General features: G+C 36.9%; 1 protein-coding gene across 7 annotated transcripts in view; it reads left to right on the top strand.

Moving 5' to 3' along the window:
- The window catches only part of PTBP2 (polypyrimidine tract binding protein 2), a 52,933-nt gene extending 44,115 nt beyond the window's left edge, over positions 1-8,818 (top strand). For 4 of the 7 annotated variants that reach the window (XM_086753034.1, XM_086753032.1, XM_086753033.1 and 1 more), the window contains 6 exons: positions 4,077-4,231; positions 5,735-5,768; positions 6,201-6,293; positions 6,662-6,878; positions 6,981-7,058; positions 7,207-8,818. In XM_086753034.1, the coding sequence (XP_086609160.1) occupies positions 4,077-4,231; positions 5,735-5,768; positions 6,201-6,293; positions 6,662-6,878; positions 6,981-7,058; positions 7,207-7,339 (710 nt within the window). In that variant the 3' untranslated portion in view covers positions 7,340-8,818. The remainder of the gene's footprint in view (positions 1-4,076; positions 4,232-5,734; positions 5,769-6,200; positions 6,294-6,661; positions 6,879-6,980; positions 7,059-7,206) is intronic. The other 3 variants (XM_086753028.1, XM_086753031.1, XM_086753030.1) reach the window with 3 other exon arrangements.
- The last annotated feature ends 14,435 nt before the right edge of the window (positions 8,819-23,253 follow it).

Below are 23,253 nucleotides of genomic sequence, written 5' to 3'. Positions count from 1 at the left end.
AGTAACAAATACAAAAAGATGGTGGTTACTTGTTGTAAAGCCACAAAAAAAGGTTCATAACAGGACTAGAGACTAAATCCAGTTCTTGGTCACAGTTAGGCATACCTGTGTTAGGATGACTAGTCCTGCTGCCTATGGTTTTCACATGTGTGTTTAAACTTCATTGAGGAGGAAAACCTCAAAAGGAAAATGGTGTATAATATTTGTATGTTTTCATTAATATCTGGATAAAGCAAAAAACTATTTTCTGTAATTGTTGGAAGCTAAAATAAAGCTAGTGAAAAAGCTTTCTAATACCGATTGATAATGTTGACAAAGTAGCTAATGTTTCTAAACAGTTTCAGATAAGTCCTCAAATCTTAGCTTGATAACTAATAATCATAATACAATTTGTTCTTATTTATTAAAAATTTTTGACTTGCTTAAGTCAGAATGGCAAATCAGAGTGCAGTGGAGATCAGCAGAACAAGAATTGTGTTTTCTGTGGGTTTGTAATTTGTCTGACCTTTGCAAGAAATGAGGTCTCTGTGTGCTATGTAATTGGTTAGAAACGTATCAATCAAATAGATGATCCTAGCCCGCATGCATCGTTACTCATTCGTCTACTACAACCTCAGCTGTGATGAAATAAGGTATCAGAAATCTTTGATACTGTAAATTGGACATCTTTTCAATGAGTCTTGTTATCTTTTGAAAGAAGGAGAAAATCGCTAATGGACAGACTGGACTTGTTTCAAATGAATTATCAGAAGCAGATATTGTTTTCTTTTTTTTCACCTCACATTCTCCACTCCCTTCCCAAAAAGTTATAGGAGATCTTACAGAAAAAAAACCTTTGAATAAACAGCAACTGTATTATACTCAACCGCATCAAACAAAAGATTTTTAATAAGAACTACTTGTAATTGCAAATAATAATATGTAATATAATGCTTTAATGGTTTAGATATTTGTTTAATAGCACAGCTGGAAATACATTGTTTTGGTTAGGGCTTCCACAGTTTTATCCCTTGTTGTCATCGTTTGCTTTCTTTATTAGCACTTTCCGCTAATGCCTCTTCTTAAGATAGTTATTAAATTAATCTATTTCAAAGAACAATAATTAAATAATAATAATAGCAATGTAATAATATTATAAAGAATTAATAATAAAATAACTAATACAATAATATTTTTGTATGAATTATGTTGTATTTTAACTACTTCAGTGGTACCAAAGAATGTCGTGTAGAGAGTCTGATGCTATGAAGAATTTTGCCTTTTAAAGTATCAGTTACTCAGCTATGCTCTTCCCAACTATGGAAAGAGCCGTAAAAACTTCACTAGTCATCTTTAGATTCCTTTATTCCTAAAAATGCTGTGATGAAATAAGGTGTCAGACATCTTTGAGACTGTAAATTTGGCATTTTTTTTTTTTATCTCTTGAAAGAAGGGGAAGATCACTAATGGACTGAATGGGCTGGTTTTGAATGAATTATCAGAAGCTTAAAGCTTCTAAGTTTAGGGAGAGGTGCTTAGGCACACTAGAACATTGGAAATACTGTAGTATCTTGTAATTTTCTAATACCTAAATGATTGCTATTGACCTAGTATAAAATAAGTTGTTTCCCTTCAGGTGGACATCTTGTCACACCTTACTATCATTCTTCACATTTCTGTCTGTTTAACCTCAGTAGTAGCTGAGTGTAAGTAAGTGTGATATTAAGCATATGCAATACAAAGCACTCAAAAGTACATTTCCAAAATGATTTTTTTTAGAACAGAACTGGATTTTTAAAAAGTTGTTTGAGGAGTTTAATTTGATATTCACAGGTTTCCCTGTGTATTACAGTCTGCTTTTGGGAATAAACTTCCTTTTCCCACAGGGGTAATTTCTTTAACTGCATCTTTTATTGATAGCTTTACTTTCAAGAAAAAAACAATATTCTTTAGCTTTAACCCAAAAGCAAAACATGCATCATATTTAAGTTAGATTTTTGTCTTGCTGTTAGTAGACATAAGTATATAGTATTACACTTTCCTTTCGCACAAAATGGATTTTGAGAAACAAAATCACTATGCTTGGGCTAGCAGTGGTCCATCTAATTTCATATCCGTTCTCTGACAGCTGGTGTTATTCTGTGTTCTCTGATGGAAGACCTAGCGCAGCCCTCGTAACAGATGATCGTACAGCAGCATACCTGGGGGGAGTGCTTTCCTAACCCCCAGATAGCTAGTGCTTGGCTTAAGTGATGAAGCGTATTATATGTCACTTCATTGCCTATTTAATGTAACAGACTTGTTTCTGCAGACCATCTAATACAGTCTCAAATCTATTAAGTGTTTTTGCAGGATGGAAGGGAGAGAGACAAGATAGGGTTTTTCCTTCTTTTTATATATTACAGTCAGTCCCACAAATGCCACATATAATGCAATAAAAAGACCATATTTGTTGCCTTTTGATTCAAGTAGATTTTTCCTTTGTCTTGTGGCATGAGAGATGACTTGAATTGTCATTACTCAGAACTTTATATTCCTCTGGTTTGACCCCTGAATACTAACATTTTTGATCTTTTAAACTTTATCAGAAAACATTCCATATCTTTAATTTCCTTTCTTAGAACACCTTGTGTTTTTTTCTTTTGTATGTACTTTGACAGGAAATGACCAGAAAATCTTTTTCAGTGCCTGATCAGTAATACTGTTAAGCGCTATCTCAAAGTAGTGATGAATGTCCTGTTCCCTTTGAGGAGTCATTTGTCCAGCTCAACAAAATAGCTCTTTTGGAAAAAGAAAAAAAAAAAAAAGTTTTTCACAAATTTGTGTAACAAAAGATTAAATAAAGAGTTGGAATGAGGATAGAAAATATGTAACCTTTCTCCCACCCTTCTGTCCCCTTGTGTGTTCCCTTTTGGTACTAAATCTGGGATTATTCTTTTTTAAAAATAATGGTTGAATATATTTACTGTTTTCAGCTTAGTATTTGGACATTGACTGAAACTGAAGAATTTATTTTCTCTTATAACTTCCTTTAAAATAAAACTTAATGTGAGAAGGGAGGTAGTCTTGTGTACATGATGTAAAGGTTACATTTAGACTGTGTACCTGGCATATTGGAAAATTGGTCAAAAGTTGTGTTAGGTTGGCATGATCATATAAACATTAGAAATTTTGACAGAATCCTGAAAACTGAGAACCCAATTGCAGTAAAATAAAATACTGAAGTTATAGTTATTGGGTTTTTACACATTTTTCTATATCATTGTCCTTTTACTGGACGCTGTAAAATGTGCAAATAGAATTTTGATAAAATACAATAAAGGTGTTCCTATATAAACTATGTATAGTGTATATGTGTCACAAGAACCTTTCACAGATCCTAGGAGTAGCACACTCGCCCAGCACCCCATGACTTGACCAGGCAAAACCAGCAGGTCACTACAGGATCCGAGTTTCTTTGGAAGAAGAAAAAAGCACAGCTGAAGGTTTAGCTAGCAGTAAAATACTGCTTTAGGGAATTTTATTACAAAAGCCACAGAGCATAATCAGTGGTGCTACCTTGAATCTTGAATTTAGAGGGTTGCTTCCTCACCTTGTTTATGCTAAGGCTCTGAAGGATGACGTAGGCCTTTTCACATGACCAACTCCAGTGTTGTATATTTAGTTTGAAGCATAAGGTTGAAGTGAGGAGTGCCTCTCAAAGGGCTATGGAAAATAAGGATGTAATGATGCAGAGAGCACAACTAGTGTTTATTCTTACTGGTTTGATGAACATTTACTTTAGATCATTTTGATAATCTAGACACTTAAAGCATTTTGGAGTACAGTGGAAACAGTTTTTGTGTACAAGAATGTTTATTTGAAAAGAAAGTGCTTTTTACACCTCATTACTTCCTTGAAGACTTGATTGGATAAAAAAAAAAAATCAGATTTCTCTTCCTTTTATTTAACGACATATTTCACAACTCTTTGGATGACTTTAACAGTGGAATGATCTGCTTTATACAGTGTTGTATGCAACACTTGTACTGTTGTAGTTACTTCTTTTTTAAACGACTTGTGTGTGTTTCGTAAAATATGCTTTATTTTAAAATTAGGGCTTCCTGTTGCAGCTGTTCCAGGAGCTCTGAGTCCTTTGGCTATTCCAAATGCTGCTGCTGCTGCTGCAGCTGCTGCTGCTGGCCGTGTGGGAATGCCTGGAGTTTCAGCTGGTGGCAATACAGTCCTCCTGGTTAGCAATTTAAATGAAGAGGTCAGTGAAACAATTTTACTTTTTTTTTCCTCTTTAGTCATGCTTCATTTGTCAGTATTTTATAATTTCTTTGCTTTTGGCCTTTTCCATTTGGATTTTAAGCTCAAAGTATTTTACTTTTGGCCTTTTCCATTTGTATTTTAAGCTCAAAGTATTTTTGCTGGTGTGTTGTTTTTTTTTTATAATCTCCCAAAGTTAATTTAAAAGCCATTATTGTTAAATACTTTTGTTTTCCCAGGTAGCTAACTTAAAATGTCCTTTGATAGTTGGCTACTTATTTTTTCTAAGAAAAATGTGATAACTACTGCATGTTTGACATTTGAATTGAAAGCCTTATTTTTACAAAATAGCAACTATACTTTCTTTTGCAATTGTAATCATGTAAACTAGATTTTTTGTTTTGTTTCTTCTAATTGTTTGCTGTTTCATTTCATGCTTGTATCTCACATTTTAAGGTCTTAATTTATTTGAACTACTCTAACACATTTTTCTTTGAAGGTTCTCCCAAAGATCTTGACGAGGCACTCTTCCAGTCTCTCTTAGTAATTTTTTTCTTTGCAGTTCCTAATTTGTCTTTAAAATATAATTTTTAAAAAATAGTGGCAAAATATTTTCACCTTAACGGTATCTTTCTTGCTAACTCTGAAATCTAAAGGGGTTTATTTAGTTTTATGTTTTTACTGTCCTTTACATTTATTTTGATGGCTGTGAAAGCTGGTATGAAATGTGGGAAGCTTGTATCAGTCTAGCTGTTCCATTTTTAACTGGCCTCTGTCACTGTAAATCATTAAGCTTTTTTTTTATCATCTGGTACTATTTTGTCATCCACAGTCTTGCATGTTAAAATGTTTCAGATCAGAGTGCCATTTTGAAAGATTTTTGCCTGTATTTCATAACCAGCCATGCTTACGCAGTTAAAGTTCAAAGTTTAAAATTTCTATTGCATGCTTTTTTGATTTGTTTTCATGTTGAGATGAAATGCTGTAGTTTACTCTTGATATGAATGTACTTTACCCATATTTGTCTTGGGTGACTACATTTTACTCAGTTTTTCTTGTACAGTACATAAACCAACCATTTTCTGACCAAATTCCTGCATTTCCTATGTACTGACCTATATTTTATTTTTTTTTTGTTCCCCACTTCCTTATTTTTTTTTTCTTCTGCATTGCTGTATTCCCTTCCCCATTTCATCCTTTTCCCTTTGTGTTCAACTTCCCTTTCCTTGTCTTTACCCAAATCCCCATGCCCTTCCCTGTCTTACCCTTCTCCTCGTCTTTGTCTACGTTCCCTGTCTTCATTCCCTATGTTCATGCTTCTGTGCTTGAACAAAATGTTCCTCGGACCAACTTGCCCCAATTAACCGCCTTGAAACCATGATCCATGACCACCTCACCATTCTGCGGGAACCACCCTTCGTTATGGATGATCTGTTCATCTCCGCTCTTCCTCGACTCTTCTCTCTTCTTGTCTTACGCTGCTTGCTCTTCTCTCCTTCTAAAGATGGTTACGCCCCAAAGTCTGTTTACCCTCTTCGGTATGTTATTGTTAGCACTATACTTTTATTATTGATTTGATTTTGTTTTGTTTTTTTTTTTTGTTTTGTTTCACCTTAATTCTTATTTGTAGCTAGCACTTTGGCTTAAAATTGAATAGTAAATCTTCTGCTATTTTTCTTTTGCTGTTTAAAACTCTCCATAGACACAGATTTTCTTTTAATGCATGCTGATATATTTTGCATGGTCTTTAATTTAATATCATTCACATAGCTTTGAGGGTTTATCAGAAATTATTCTTTTCAAAATTCACTATTCAAAATCTTTATCTCCTTTATTCATTTGTGAGAGTGTTGGTTTGAGTGAATGATCTTGTTGCTGTCTGAATGTTCCATTGATATGTCAAAGTATATTATTTAGGTGACTGGCTTTAAAATGAACTTTTTCTTTGGGTTACCTTTGATTTTGAAAAGGTGTTTATGGTGATGTGCAGCGTGTGAAGATTTTATACAATAAGAAAGACAGTGCTCTTATACAGATGGCTGATGGAAACCAGTCACAGCTGGGTAAGATTAGTTTTCTGTTTATGTTCCAATTAGTTTAAGTACTTGAAATTCTGTGTAAAATCAGGTGAACTAAGCATGTTTACATTTGTCAGTTTGTCTTGTATGCTGGTTACTTACAAGATCCAAAATCTTACTGCAGGCATTTGTATTCCAGAAGGACTGCACATTATCCTAAATTAATTCAACAGCTAAACCACATATGATGGTTTTAAATACTCATGTAGATTCTGCAGACCTAGTTCTTGAGTCCAGTCTTTTAGCACACTGACCGTTCAATTTGCTGGGGTGTTTTTCTTGTTTGTTTCTGTGATGTACCATGAGCTATTGAAAAGTAACACTAAATGGAGTAAACTTATTGTCTTTTTCAGCCATGAGTCATCTTAATGGACAAAAAATGTATGGGAAGATTATTCGTGTTACCCTTTCTAAACATCAGACGGTACAGCTACCTCGAGAGGGACTTGATGACCAAGGGCTGACTAAAGATTTTGGTAATTCACCTCTGCATCGCTTCAAGAAACCCGGTTCAAAAAACTTCCAAAATATATTCCCTCCTTCTGCAACACTTCATCTGTCCAATATTCCGTAAGTGTTGGCTATCAGTAAGCAGGTAGTATTAATGTGAATCCCAACACACTGAATTGACCAATGATTTCTTGCCAATGCTTATTTTCTTTCTGTCTGTAGACCATCAGTAGCAGAAGAGGATCTACGCACATTGTTTGCTAACACTGGAGGCACTGTGAAAGCATTTAAATTTTTTCAGTAAGTAACTTTTCTGTACGTAGCTCTGACAAAAGACTACCTAGTGTGTTTTTTGCAGCATGTCTTAAGGAAAAGTGTTTAGAGGATAGCAAACGTTAGAAGCAACCCCTGTAGTATTCAGGTTCCTAATGCCATTATTTTGTTTCAGAAGAGATCACAAGATGGCACTTCTTCAGATGTCAACAGTAGAAGAAGCTATTCAGGCTTTGATTGATCTTCACAATTACAATCTGGGAGAAAATCACCATCTGAGAGTTTCTTTCTCTAAGTCAACTATTTAAAAAGACAGATGGAAAATGAGGGTGTATTGCATTGTTTGGTGTTGTCATCTATTGACTGTTCAGGAAAGTGGGGACCAGAGTTTGTCTTCTGTTGTTTGGTTGTTTTTTTTTTTTTTTTTTTCCATGCTGTTATCATTCCTTGGTTGTTTTAAAAAATAAAAATAAAAAAAAAAAAGCAGTGATACTAACTGCTGTTGTTCAACTATTGTTTAGATAAACCATCATTTTGTTTAAAATATTTCAAGTTAATACCACAGTTTTTCAACTTAGTTGACGTACGTGCCTTAAAAAGGAAAACTAGTACTGCTGGAATTGCGTAACTAGTAAAAAGCAAATTTGGTTGTCTGGGGCACATTGTTATATGATAATTTAAATATGTTTAGGCAGGGGTGTGTAAAAAGGTTAAGCATTTGTTTCTCCTGCATGATAGATTTCTTTATCTGCTGGGTTGTCACTTATTTTTCTTTTCAATTGGATTTCAGCATTACTCTGAACGAGTAAAATGATGTTATTTGATTTCTGCTTTTTGCTTTGTGCTCTTTTTTTTTTTTTTTTTTTTTTTTAAAAAGGCCTTTTGTATTTCATGGTTCTGGTCTAGATTCAGTTATGAATGTAGGCATTAGTTAAAATTAACAAGGTACAGAATATTAATTTCTTAAAGGACAAAAAGTGACTTCTGTGACTTTGAGCCCTATGTGAAAAGCATTGTGGAATCTTAACCTTTTTGTACACACTCTTGTGGGATGTATCATATAAATGTCAGCACTAAGTAATGTCTTGTTTGTGGCTGAATATTTTTCGTAGATGTTTTTGAAGTTGACATGACTTACGTGCATTTCAATATATATTGCCATCTTTAGTTTGTAATTAAGATATGGAATATGGTTGTGGATTTCTGAGCATGTACAGACTGGTCAAGCTAGTTCAGGAAATGGTGCATGTATTTTTCAATGGTGAAGAAAGTTTGCTGCAAATGCTTGCAGGAAATTTTGTGGCAGTTTCCTAAAACTGACAACCAGGTGGGACCAAAGTTTATGTGCCTTTAGTCTTAATTTACCTTGCATTGTAATATTCAGTTTTAATAAATCTCTTCAAAATATTTTGTATTTAGAAATTGATCTGACTTTACTGTAAACATGGCTCAGAATCTACAGATCCAGTTAATTTGAAAGCAGTTCTCTGTCAGTCTGAACTGTTACCTTGATTCTGTTTAAATGACCAATACTTTTTGAAATTGATGTACTTAGTTTCAAGATTCATAGATTCTGTTATCTATGTAGAAAAAAAAAGTCATGTATATTTTCTATTAGTTGAGTTTTTACATCTTTAGAATTGTAAAATTCAGTATAGTTTGAAAGTGGCACAATTAAAAATTAATTTTCTAACAAAGTTGGGAGGTTTGATGGTTGTTTAATTTCATTTTGTGTGTACTCTGCTTACCTCTGTAGCATGCTCAATAAACACTTCTGTAGCTCTGTATTCACCTTTTCTGTCTTTCTCTGCTGCTTTCTATCTCTCCTCTTCTTTGTTTTTCACTTCTACTGTGCTTCTAAATTCATGTTTATTCTCTGCCAGGGTGGGAAAAGCATAATATTAAAAAATAAAATTTATGACTTTTTACCATAAATCTGATGCTGTGAAAAATATCAGCTCTATTTTCAGAAAGATAGTGACCCCTTTGCAGGCATATGTGCATATTAAACATTTCCCACCCTGTTATAACTTACTGCTTTGAAGACATAACTTTTATTGTAGTTCGTTAGCTCTCTCTTTCTATCTTTTTAGTTTTTAAGCAGATTTATACACTAATAGATCTCTCAGGTTTGCCATGCTCTCTTGCTGCAGTTTCATCTTTCATTTTTTTTTGTGTCTGCTAAAGATTTTTCTACTAATTACATGGTATACTCATGGGTTAAAGTAAAAACTTTTTTAAAATTAGATTAGTGGACCATACACATTCTAGACCAAGATATTTCATCTTTTCAGAGACATGGGTTCAAATGAACTTGAAAACAGTTTGAAGACTTTAATATTATTTTTTCATATTACTTTGAACTGATTGTTATGGGGTTTTTTTTCCCCTCAATTAGAAATAGGATTAAAACTTTTACACCGTCACCTTTTAAGAGTAACTGTATGATCCTGAAGCATGATAGTGGTAAGAGCTGTCAGTATTCAATTAGAAACATTTTTTGTCACTTCTCCAGTACAACTACTGTGCATTTATTGATGTCAGGTTACTCTGTGACCTGATGTCTATTCTGTGGGTTGGCCTTCAAATCAATAAGTAGTGATGAGCATTTTAAAGGTTCTAGTATAACATAAGGGGCTTGCATTATTCTTCACTACATTGAATACAGTGTGGTAGGTTGCCTGTTTTATCAGGAATACACTCCAATATATGAGTGAAGTTATACTCCGGGTATCACAGTGATGACCCAACCTGAAATGCTAGTAGAATCAAATTCATCCGTACATGAAACTTGTGAATCAACATCTTTTTACAACTTAGGCACCCAAATGCATTGATGTGCCAATGTCCCAGTTCACTTGAGCTGAACAGTAGTTAAGGGTCTGACTGAGCTAATCTTTTACATTTTTAATCTATATCATGTGTTGTCCCATATTTTTAAAGGTAAAAATGTATCAGATTTGCATATCAGAATGTGCTTGCATGTTTCAAATAGAAATATGAATTGAAATTTACCATTCCATGAGTTCAGCTTGTGCTGAACTATTTCCACTCTAAGACATCTGTATCAGATAGAATACAGTGATTACCATATGTATAATTTTGAAATAACTTTAAGCATCTGCAGTGCCTGACTGTTTACAAATGCAGGGTTTTTGTAAAACTGTAACTTATCTCTTGCCAGGCTTATTTCCTTAAAAAGAAATTCCCATACTATTCTTGTTTTGAAAAGTTATGTGGCAAAAACCTCAAGTGAAAGAATATATCTTGAATTTGATTTGTTATAAATTCAGTTAACTTTTAATATGAAGTTATATTTGTATCAGCCAAAATTAAAAGTAATGATAGTCATAATTGCCATGGAAGTGTTTTTTATTAACTCGGTGAGGAAAGTCACTGGTCAGTTATTGATGTTTAGTCTTTGAAGTGGTATCTCTTCAGAAGTACAGGTTTAATGTCCTAATTGCTCAAACTTTCAAAAACTTGTTTTTCTCGAGGTGGTACTGCCTTTTGTATAGTAATTTGTACGTTTTTGTTGTTACAAAATGTAAATAAGTTTCTGTTTTATTTTTAGCTCTTCAGAATGTGAAAATGCAAAGCATAATTTTTATTACAATTTTACTAAAAATAAAATTTATTAATAACTTCTTACACTCCATGGAATGTAAGTTTTCGGATTATATTAGTAGAACTTTACTGTAGGCATGCCGTTACTCCAAACTCCATTTCAGATTTTTTAAAATACTTCAAGATTTCTGACAGAGGGCAGTTGCTGATTATTATTTTTTTTTTTTTTAATTGCTAGATTTTTCTCTAATGGAGCAATGAAATTGGTTGGAGAAGTCCAACAATGATTCTGGGATCAGGTAATGTCCCCTGGCAAATGCAACATGTAAAGTAATTAAAACAAAACCTGATAGCGTTCTGACTAAGAATTGTGGTAAAACTTCAAAGTTAAGGAATGCACTTGGAAGTATTTCTGTATATTGTGAATTAACATGTTACTCAAAGGCACCTTTGCCCTGCAGGAGTAACAGCTTATACGATTATTTGTAGATTGCTGATTTTAATGTTTTACATTAGTTTTCATTTTTATAACCCATCTTACAAAAAAAAAAATCACTTTGATTCATTGTAAATTTCCTTATGTTTATTATAGTATGTTACAGCATGAAAGCACCAATTACATTTATCTGCAGTATTTAGGGCCCTGCAATTTCATACCTTAGTTTACTCCAGATAATTTGTCTAATTCTATGCTTAGATAGTAAGTACTTCTGTTGAAACACTAGAAAAAAATATAAAAATTACATCTTTCTCTGCAAACAGGTCTATAAATCCACTAGTCCATCTCAGGAAGTGGTTTTCCCAGTATTAAATGTTTTAATGAGCAAGGCTTCTTAAAAAGATCCTATTGTATTAGTCGAGATGAGGCTGAAGTCTGTATCTGTTAGACCTTATTCCATTCCAGAGACTGAGACAACCTTAAGTTCAGAGTTTTGCCGAGGCGAACAAATTTTCTTTTAAATAACTGGCCAAATGTCCCATATCGTAGTCTTTGTAGAAGGAGCTATATAAGTTGTGAAATGTGGTCAAAATTGTGTTTTGAAGATGGGTTTTCCCAGGTCTTGGTCATGCAACATCTGCAATATTTCTTACCGTCCTGGTCTCTTGGGGAGCAGCTGCAGCCTGCTAGTGCAGCTCTCATCCACACAGAGGATAAGGAAAGAGACTGATTTTTCTGAAACAGTGGGAATTGGCATGCTGTTTTCTACTTAATGGGCCTTAGTTAAGTTAATCAGCGGACTGCAGTAGTCGTAACTGTAGAGAATGATAATCTATTATAAATTATTATGTTAGTCCACAAATAACTTGCTAAAACCAGTGACAAGGTTCCTGCCTTGCTGAGGAAGTACGTGCCATGATAATGAAGCTTTAGAGAATTTCTTTAACTTGTTTTTTTTAACTTGTAATGTAAGAATTTGATTGGTGATAGCAAATATGGCTTCAGTAAGGGCAAATCGTGCCTGACCAATTTGGTGGCCGCCTGTGATGGGGTTACAGCGTTGGTGGACAAGGAATGACTAGCTGATGTCATCCACCTGGACTTGTGCAAGGCATTTGACACTGACCCACATGACATCCTTCTCTCTAAATGGAGAGACATGGATTTGATGGATGGACCACTCAGTGGATAAGGAATTGGCTGGATGGCCACGCTCAGAGTGGTGGTCAATAGCTTCATGTCCAAGTGGAGAGACGTGACAAGTGGCATTCCTCAGGGACTGATATTGGGCCCAGCCCTGTTTAACATCTTTGTCAGTGACATAGACAGTGGGACAGAGTGCACCCTCAGCAAGTTCATGAAAGACACCAAGCTTATGTTGTGTGGTCAACATGCTGGAGGGAAGGGATGCCATCCAGAGGGACCTTGACAGGCTGGAGAGGTGGTCCCATGCAAACCTCATGAAGTTCAACCAGGCCAAGTGCGAGGTCCTACATATGGGTTGGGGCAATCCCAAGTGCAAATAAAAACTGTGCAGAGAATTGATTGTGAGCAGCCCTGAAGAGAAGGACTTGGGAGTGCTGGTGGACAAGAAGCTCAACATGAGCCAGCAATGTGTGCTTGCAGCCCAGAAAGCCAACCGCATCCTGGGTTGTATCAAAAGAAGCGTGGACAGCAGGCCGAGGGAGGTGATTCTGCCCGTCTATTCCACTCTAGTGAGACCCCACCTGGAGTGCTGTCTCCAGCTCTGGATTCCCCAGGATAAGGACATGGATCAGTTACAGTTGGTCCAGAGGAGACCACAAAGATGATAAGAGGGCTGGAGCACCTCTCCTGTGAGGACAGGCTGAGGGAGTTGGGGCTGTTCAGCCTGGAGAAGAGAAGGCTTTGAGGAGACCTTATAGCAACCTTCCAGTACCTAAAGGGAGCTTATAAGAAAGATAGGGAGAAACTCTTCAGCAGGGCCTGTTGTGATAGGATGTGGGGTAAAGGTTTTAAAATAGAAGGAGACAGGTTCAAACTGGGTGTAAGGAAGAAATTTTTTACAATGAGAGTGGTGGAATGCTGGCGCAGGTTGCCCAGAGAGGTGGTGGATGCCCCATCCCTGGAAACATTCAAGGCCAGGTTGGATGGGACTCTGAGCAACCTGATCTGATTGGAGATGTCCCTGCTTCTTGCAGGGGGGTTGGACTGGATGACCTTTTAAAGGTCACGGCAACCCAAACTATTCTATGATTCTATGCATGTATTTACATTTACCTAATCTGAGCTTTGAAAATCTCTGCAGTGCTTCTACACAGATGTGCACTCATTTGGTCTCTTCAGAGTGGTTAACAAAAGGAGATCGGTGAGTTCCTGCTTCACCTTAAAAAAATGTCATTATTACTGCAGATATTTGTAATTTTCTGAGTTTACTGAACTTTCTCCTGATCAACAAAGTGAATTTGGAAGAGGAATATGTTTTCCCACTTCAAAGTTTACAGCATGTAATGTTTAATAATCTGTATTCTTTCTTGATTAGTTCTGCACGCAGGCAGCAAAGGAAAAGCAAAGAACTTTTTTCCTTGGGAAAATAAGAAATAAATGTAGATTGGCTTAAATATTTAAAAAAAAATTAGCTCAAAATGGCACTCCTATTATTGAAGAATTCTGCATGTTTTATGAGTTTTAGCCCAGTTTCATAAGGAAATGAGACACGCATAATTGCACTGTCTCCATGTGCATGTCCTGTTCCCTAGATAACCCCTGTCACTCCTGCACCCTTTGGCTGGTTTCCTGTCAGAGAGGATGGAGATGTAAGGTATGAAGGTGTTACTGTTTCTATGCTAGGTTGAAGTCCATAGTTTCAGTGCTGTGGGAAAGGGAAGGAAAAAAAATCTGCTGCCTTCTCTTTTGTTTTGGCAGGAGTTTTGAACAGACACACACATAGTTCTGTCTTTATCTAACAGGTGGCCACTTGTGAGGTAAGGAAACATGATGGAGCCTGGGGATACTGGTGGAGTACATGAGAAACTGGAGGGAAGGGTTGTTTTGCAGCAGCAGTATTGGACAGAGGAGTGTTGAGGGAGTTTCAGTAGGTTTCTTTAAGTTGATTTCATGCATTAATAGCCCTTAAAAATTGTTGATATGGGGAGAGATACTGGTTGAATTATTTTGAAGGATTGTTTTACAAACAAGTCTGGTCAGAATCCGTACAGCTTGTGAGGTAAACGTGATATATTTTCACTTCTGCTCAACAGGTATGGAGGTGTCAGAGCTTAGCAGTTGCATGCAGACTGCTGTGGAAGCTGGCTTTCCCAGGATGAGTACTGATCGTACCTGGAAGCCAGCGAGACTGAAAGCCTGAAGCCTCTAGCCCTAGGATAGGCTACATGTCAGGGCAGTTTAGGATGAGTGACACTGATGGCTTGCCAAAGAGCTAGATAAAGCGAGCTAGCAAGATCTAGTAAGAGATTTGTTGGAGGAGTCATCAAAAGTGATACATGTTGGAACTGGTGTTTTTTGATGAAAAAATGTCTACTGTAAAATTTCTGGCCATCTGTATTCCATGGAACAGTGCTCCTGTATCCTTTGGGCTGACCCCATTCGCTCTAGTTCCTTAATTGCCAGGTGTTACCTCTCGCCGCATCAACATCCTTTGAAGATTTCAGTTGTGCAGCCGAAGTCATGCTGGACTAGTCTGTTCTTTTCTGAAGTGAGAGAGGTATCTTGGCAGTTGCACCTGACAAGCACCAGTGATTTGCTGCATGCGGCAGGGACACCAGTCTTGCTGCTGCTTTTAAGCATTGACAATCTGCAGCTAGTAAATAGCCACAGTCCTGTGCCAGCAAAATACTCTCTTGAGCAGGCTGTGCTTTGTTGTCTGAACATTAACTTTCAGGTATTGACTATAAGGTAATTTCGGTATATTTTTTTGAACATGGATTGTGTTTCAAAGCGTGGAGGCTTTTTCTTTCTCTTTTTAGAGAGAGAGAGAGAGAGAGACAGATTTTCCTGTTGATGTTTATAGAAAACAGATTGGAGGTCACCTTCATTTCCTGGTTCTTAAGCAAATTCTGGTAAACCTTACCCACTTTGGTCAGAAGTGTCTAATCTGTTCTTTAAACTCTGAAGACAGAAGTTGCTCAACTTCTTTAGTCAGTCGGCATCACTGCTTTCCTATGCTTACTGTTAGACCTTATGAAAAAGAAAATTCTTGACCGAAATCTCTTGCGGCAATTTAAGTCCACTTTGGTTCTCAGAAAGTGGTTATTTTCAAATTCCTCTGTTACTTGTAGCTAAACCTCATCTTCTTTGGAGTGTAGTTACTTCAGAATATATAGCTAATAGTAGACGACCTTTTTCTCATAGGTGTCTCTTCACTCATGGTAGTTCTTACAAACGAAGGCTTTTGTGGCACCGTCTTGTTACACAGAAGTAGGCGTACCTTACAAAAGGAGAAGGAGAATGGTAACACCAAGCACTTCCACATTGCTGTGGATGAACTCTAAATAGCTTTTTTTTTCCTCCAGGTGGTATACTTTGAGTAAGTCTGCAGCACATTTTGATCCACCAAGGATGTGTTCTCAGCTGTGGCAATGGAAGAATTACCAAATCACCACTCATTATCACTAGCAAGTGACTGGAGTTACTCGGTAAAATCAACATCTATAGAATACAGATATTCTTGTTAACAGATCAATATTGACATTTATTTGCAGTTCTCTTATGGATACCAGAAATGGTTAAAGTAGTTCCCTTTTCAGAGCACACATGCTAAAGTATTGGAACTTCTTTTCACAGGAATCTAGAATGGTGGTTTGTATAGGCTATGATGTCTAAGCTTTACATAGGTCTTCTGAATTGGGTGTCCTAAGAAAAGATTCCACATTTCATTTCTGATTCCATCTTTTGCAAGTTTTGAAGCTGTTGAAAACTTGCATTTTTGCTGATTTGAAGGAATACACCCCTTAACACCCATCCTTCTTAAGTACACAGCACCTTCCTCATTTTCTAAAAGAAAGGAATCCTGTAAATTAGAGCTTTTTTCCAAGGTGGTTTGAAACAACGTATACAACATATTTGTCCATAGCTGAAGAAAGGTACAGAGATTTTCTTTCTTTTGGAGTAGCTATCCGGCCATTTTGTACAATTAGGACTGCTTGGTAAGCTTCTAGACAGATATACTGGAAAGTAAATACATTGTGTTTGGTGTACTTGCACAATATTATAAAGCCTAAACTTTCTTCAGTGAGACATCTCACTTGAAGCAAAACCTGATTATCTACTGCAGCTACTAGGTTTCTAGGGATCCAAGACTTGTGGATTCAGTGGCTTCTAGGACTCTTCTCCAGCATTTTTGAGATCCTTCTGTGACCATGGCAAGTTGCATCCATCATTTCAGAACTTTTAGGGTATATGCTGTAGAGTGAAATTAGGGCTATATGCACTTCAGGGTCTCTGATTAAAATACTGAGTAGCCCTAGAAAAATCTGTGAGCCCTCCAGTCTGTTTTGAAACAGTTCCCTCATTGGAAATCCTTGGATCTTGTTAGTCAGATTAATTTCAGCTTCTCTTAATATTTGGCACCTGTTAGAATCCTGAGTAACTAACATCCTTGTTATACTAAGAAGCTCTTCAAATGCTTCACATATTTTAAATGTTTTAGGAACTTAATGTTACACCCTGAATCATTCTTTTATAATTAAAAAAACAATATTATGTTATACTTGTTAGTCCCCTACTGAGTAATTTTTTCCGTATATCTGTCAGTAAATGTTACTTACATTCATGTTAGTGGAACTCAATAATAGTCAATGTAGAACTGTGAACTTACAGTAGGATTAACACTTGGAACAGTAAGCATTAATTTTCTGCGCTGGAAAAACTGAGTCTAGACTTCTGCCATTTAGGAGGCGGTATCTAGGCAACTGCTACTGATGAATGCAAAGATTTTTCTCTTGTGCAGACATCTGCTCTCCCCTGCCACAACCGTGTTTTTAGAGAGAAGAAAAAGTTCATCCAGATGTAGTGACAGAGTATGCAAAGGGAAGGGAAACTGAGAGAAAATGATGTCAATATTGAATTGCTATACTAGAACTTAAACTCTCCAGAGACGAGACAGTAGCTGAGCGCTTCCTCTGCAGCTATGGGGTGCAGGGCACGTGGTCTTAGAGCCATACACTTTCTCAGCCACTTTCAGCCCGTGTCCCTGCACTCCTTTTATATTTATAAGTGTTTTTTTCTTACTTTTTCTATTTCAAAAATGGGTTTGCTGTTTTTTAAATTGCAATGTTTTAAGTTTTTTAAATTTGCCAAGCAGCACTATGGAGATGAGCTGTGTATCATTGCAAGGCCAGGTGTGATTCACTTAAAAATGGAAATAATCTAAGACACTGAATTTAGCTGAGACTGTGCAGACTGATTTTATTAAAATCTTTTGCAGATTCATAATTCTCACAAATACAGCTCTGATCTTTGGGCTGCCATGATCTATAGTACAAAATCTCTACATATTTTTGTAAATCTGTTAAGTGACTACTTGTACATGAAGTTGTCTTTCTCTGTCAGGTAACAGCATGCCTCTTTACTACCGTTCTGTTGTTCAGAGACACAACTCCTTTCACTGATAAAGAGCTGATGTTTTAAAGTGCTTGATTTATATGAGTTACTGGGTTTGTTACTGATTTCCTTATTCTTCCCCTGTATTTGGCAATTTTAGAAGTGTCAAATGTCTTATACTTGTTAACATTTAACCACCTTCTTTTGCAATCATTTCAAGCGGTAAGGGAGATGGAACAAGATTTAAATATTTTGGATGTCAGCTTCGCTCCAAGTTTGATTTTTTGCTGCTTGCACTTAGATAATCCCTAACATTGCCTCACTGCTATAATGAATTTCTTTGTACTGGACACATAATAATCAAACTTACTTTATTATCTCTGGAAATAAGTTGTTGCTAGAATCTCCAGGCAATGTGTAACATTCCTAATAATTCCAGTGTGTCTTCCTTAGTGAGGAAGACTGGCAGTTTTACGTCCACGCTGTGAGTACTTAGAAGCTGGTGTTAGGTCATCAGCAAGTAAAACATTTGTGGCTCCTCCTGCATGCATGCTGTATGATATGTCTGATCTTTAGGAAGACTAATCTAGTGAAGCAGTACTTGTCTTCTCCATTAGTTATCCACATGAAGGTGACACAGACTGCTATCATCTGAAACTTTTTAACAGTATTTTCATAAATGCTGGTTCAGTAATGCTGAAAAATGGCCAGTTTGTGCATCTTGTACTAGCGAAACTGCAGGGATTATAGGAACTGGTAAGTGGAAGGCAGAAGCAATATACTTAATGCTTGTAAATATGTAACTGGATTTTTAAAGTCTCTAATGTACATGACTGCCCAATTCCTTCAACAAAATGCAATGGTATACGAAAGATTTAGCTACACACAATAGATATATCACTTTAAATACAGTGATACTAACAACATAACCTATTTCTCTCTCCTATCCCTTCGTTAATGTGGATATCAAGGACAGGAAGGTGTTCCAAAGGCTCCTCTTGCACTGCAAGAAGTAGCCAGGAATTGTTCAGGAGGTGCTTTCACTTTACAGTCGGGCTGTTCTTGCAGCTTGCTGCTGTTGAAGGGATTAGTCCTGCTCCTCCCATTCTTTTGGCTAAGTGATCTTTTGTCAGCTCTGATGCCTGTTTTGTTCTTGCCCTTTACCTAGATGATTTGACTTGCTAAACTGAGAGTCTTCCTACCAAAAAAAGTCAAACTTCTGCCTTCTCTTTTTCCTCTCCTGCTTTTGGTTTTTGCCCTGTAGTGGACTGAAAGTGGTCACTGAATGGTTAGAGAAATGTCGAAGTACATGGACCATACTCCCGGGGAAGAGGGAAGAGAACACTGTCTGCTTCAACAGAAGTCAAATACCAGATAAAATGTAATGAAATCTCAGCTTTAAAACACTTCATGCTGATATAATTTTTCCAGCCCTGAAGACTGAACTGGTGTGAATTTTAGATATAGGTGGAAATACTGAGTAGCTGTAGGGCTTAAGCTAATGCACACTGTGATGTTCATTGACCTAAGTGCCCATATGAACCTCTTTAGTTTCTAGGCACTAGTAATTACTAAACATTGTATATTATACAGAGATATAACATAAATTAACATAATAAACACATCAGTTTACAACAGCATCTTATGAAACTGTTTGCCACATGCTGCCAAAATAGTGGGTTGCATCAGCTTCATGGGCTATGCTAAATGTTTTGCTTAAGTAAAGTTATTTAAATTCTTAATGTGATTTTTCTTCAATGAAGCAGGAAGAAATATTTATAATCATGGATTAATGATGATGGTCTCTGGGATCCTGATTATTCTGTATGGGGTTTTTTGGATTTTTTTTGCGGGTTTTTTTTCCCTACCTTTAGACTATTTTGCCACTTCTGTTGTGTTTCCTACATTGCTGCTCTATGCCCAAGCAGGATTCTCCAAGCACAACTTCTAAAAGGTCTCTGTTTGTAATCTCAGTGGTATTTTTCTGTTCTTCTGTTTCCAGAAACGCTGTTCTTGAAACAATGTGTTAGTTCCTTGTTAATCATGATGAGAATGATGTTTGTTTTCACTTGATGGAGTTGGGCTGACATTTATACCTTAAGTTTCTTGAGGCAAAGGCTCTCTTTTACTTTGAGGTGTCAGTCATGTTGTAGAGGCCATAATAATTATCAAAGAAATGTTTCTGATTTTTGCCCCTCACTGTAGTGTAAGAGGAGAAAGGCAAGAAAATGGTGCTTCAGGAGCCAGGCTTTTGCTGTTTTATGGTGACAGATAGTGGTAATATTTACTACTTATAAGCCATGCACATAAATCTACATATTTATGTAGTAATGAATACAGTAAAATATTGTGGCATTTCTAGTTAGAACGTAATTGCCATGTATATTAACACAGATCTGGGATATGGATGTCAAAGAACGTGAGCCTAAAATAAAGCTGTTTTACCGAATTGATTCAGTACTATGGAAGTATTTTAAGAAGCTGTAATAAGGGAGGTTTGCAAGGAATAGGCTAAAATATTTCTGTTGATAGCTAATGACAAAGTAAAGGTAATAAGCTATGTCATACTTAGAGCTGATTACATGCTGCAAAGTGAACCATAGACTGGTTCCTGTGCTAAACTCCTGAAGTGTATTAATAGGTCTGTTCTTCAGAATTGAAGCGGACTGAACATTAAAAGAAAGAAAAAGTTCTGTTAAATTCAGTTTATATCTTGTCTGAAATTCTGCGTGTCTTTTCCCCTTACTCTTTCTTATCTCCTTTCCCATTTTCCCGTCTAGCTCAGTCTAGGTACAACACTAATATTTTTCCTCTCTCTACCAAAAGACCTGCCTGTTGTCTCCCTCCTCTCCCCCCCACCCTCAACTTTAGATAATTTACACTGTTTACACTCTGTTTGTTTTTGAAAGCCACTCTCCTGATCTGTTCTCCATCCAGCAGTGCTTCCGTGTACCTTATTCCCCTGGTTTCGCTGTCTCCTTGTCCTCTGCACCGTCTTTCCCTTGTGAATGATCTCCACACACTTGCTGTGGGTTCCCCTGGCTTCCAAATTCTGTTGTTGGCTGTCTGCAGGTGTCTGGGAGTTTTTAGGTAAAGTTTCAGAAACTGCTTGTCTTCCCCAGCCAGAACTGACCTGGGGAGGGCTGGACAGATCTACAGCTAAACCCAGAGCGTGCTACCTTCTGATGTGCCATCCTCATCCTTCACATCCTGTGTGTGGAATGCTGGCCCCAGGAGACCTTACCTACAAGTACATCAGAAATGGTGCGATGGGAGACTCGAGCAAGACCCATTGTGTGTGAGGAACATCGTAAGATTTAGCAGCAAGGAGTCCAGGTAATGAGGATGGTCTTAATGCTGGAATGTTTGGGGTTATGCGTTACAGGAATGTATACACAGGATGAAAAAAGACTTTAAATTTTGCTGGATTACGTTACAATGGTAGTAGCAACACTTCAAAAAACACACTCCAAAGCTTTCCATTTTATTGATGTCCAAAGCCAAATTAGTTTTTTGGGAGTTCTGACCCCACCACATCTGCCTGGGCCTGTTTTTCAGATAAGGTACCCATTGGATATGGCAGAGTTGCTAGTTAGTTTGGTTTTTTTAGATCACAAAATCTACTGATACAGTAAAGGAAGAGCTAGCAATAAGAAACTATTGATTGACAGGAGAGAGGGTGATTGCTGGTGTCAAACAGGGAGGATGTACGTGCTGCTCCCAGGGTTTTCTGAAAACACTTTATTTCAGCATGTACACTAACGACCTTGAAGGTGAGGTTAATTTGATATTGATCAGATTAACACATGTAAAATCTGGTAAATAAAAGCAATTAATTAAAAATAGCAAGGAGAACTGTAATCTGTTGATGAGCAAAAGTGAAGGGAGCTTTAACATAAGGGAGAACAAGATGCTGCAGAACTACTAATGGAGGAACAGGAGGAAGCTCCAGTTTGCGTTGTGCACTAACTCCTGAGTGGAGGCTTTAGGCAAATGCTTTCTTCTGCTGTTGCTACTGTTTATGTCCTTTACATATAAGTAAGAAGACATGAGAAGATCAGGAAGTGAACCCAGACCATTAGATTTCATGTAGTGGGCAGAGAGAAAAAATGAAGTACTGTTAACTGCCTACCTCACTGTCTCCCTCACAGTCTGTCCTCGTCCCATGGCTCCACTGAAAGGCCTTTCACGTTTCCATATTAGAAATAACATTAGCAGGAAAAAAAAACCCCATGCTCCACTCCATACACTGCAGTTGTATCATCCTTTCCCAGGTGCCTGTTTTGTTTTTAAGAAAAATGATAATAGAAACAGTAGTGGGGAAAGACAGAGCACAAGCAATTCCCACTCTTCCCTTTGAAGCGAGCAGTTTAAAAATGGGCTTATTTTGTTAGAATTCCGGGTAAGTGCTTTTCAATAGATGAGATATACTTTTGCTCGGTTCCAATGGACTACACCAAATCAGCCTCCCACTCAATTCAATTAATTCCCGCCCCCCTGTGTGTGAGGAGCAAGGTTTGGATATAAAAAACACTGAATGTAAGATTAAAATGTCTACAGAGATGATCAGAAGGGAGTCTATTTTAATAACCCTCTCAGATTGCTGCGCATGAGATGTGGAAGTAGGAGGTTTAATCTCAGTGCAGTGCCTTGACAATTATAATCAGAACTGAGCAGAGTATTGGTCAATAGGAAATGCACTCCTCAGGGTAGGGAGAGTACTGTAACAAGAATTAAGTCTCAGGATGTTAGTGAAGGAAACCCATCTGAAAAGAATAATCAGCTGCAGTGGTATGGATCTCAGGTTCACAGAAAGAATTGTTCAAAACTAAACAAAAACCCAGAGCAAGAAGCAGCAGAAAATTCACAAAGACTTCGATCATCAGTGTGTGAGCAGGAAAGAAACACCGGTTCCGAGTGCATAATGGTGAACTTCTGCTTTGAGATATTTACAGCTGGTGCCAAGGTAAAAGGAAGAAGTTATTCACCCTGTCTTTCCTTACAACTGAGATTGGTTCCTATAAATCAGCACAGGGTGCACGAAAGCTGTCATCAATTTTAGGCAGGTCATGGGTTGTGGAAACATATAAGGTGCTAATTGAAAATACCATTCTGCAAACCTTTTTTCTTCTTAATCTCCCAGGCTAAAAGTTTGCTGAGTTTTTCCTCTTTTGTCACATAATGCATGTCTAGCATCTTTTAAATTAACTTTAGGCTGCTAGTGGCTGGGTTATTACATAGAAACCAAGCTTAAGAGCTGTTGTTATAAAATTTTTGATTGTTTACCCCTTCTTCCTGTTCACATCTATTATGTGCATTGGAATAATGTGATGTTCACTACTCCTACTTAACGTAATTGTGCTTTGTAATGAGAATCATGGTATCTCTTAAAACTCCTGAAGACTGAGATAAGGTATAACTTTATACGGTGCTATAATTCTCTGCTCTACGGATGTCACTGCCTTAAGACACTCTCACAAATTCAAACTGAATTATCATTTCTGAAGTCATCAGAGAGAATTGGAAAATTCAGCAGTCGAAGAGGAATATTTGCAGATTTATATCTTTTTTTTTTTTTAATGTAAGGTTAAAATGGAAACAAAACATTAAGGAATATAACCTCTATGTACACTTAACCTTGTAATGAAGGAGAGGAAAATTGTGGTTGCCCATCTC

This window comes from Chlamydotis macqueenii, chromosome 8 (assembly GCF_036417535.1).
Source record: "Chlamydotis macqueenii isolate bChlMac1 chromosome 8, bChlMac1.mat, whole genome shotgun sequence".
In the NCBI taxonomy this organism is placed as follows: Eukaryota; Metazoa; Chordata; class Aves; order Otidiformes; family Otididae; genus Chlamydotis; species Chlamydotis macqueenii.
The sequence above is the reverse complement of the archived record's forward strand: the minus strand, read 5'-3'. Positions and strand labels throughout refer to the sequence as shown.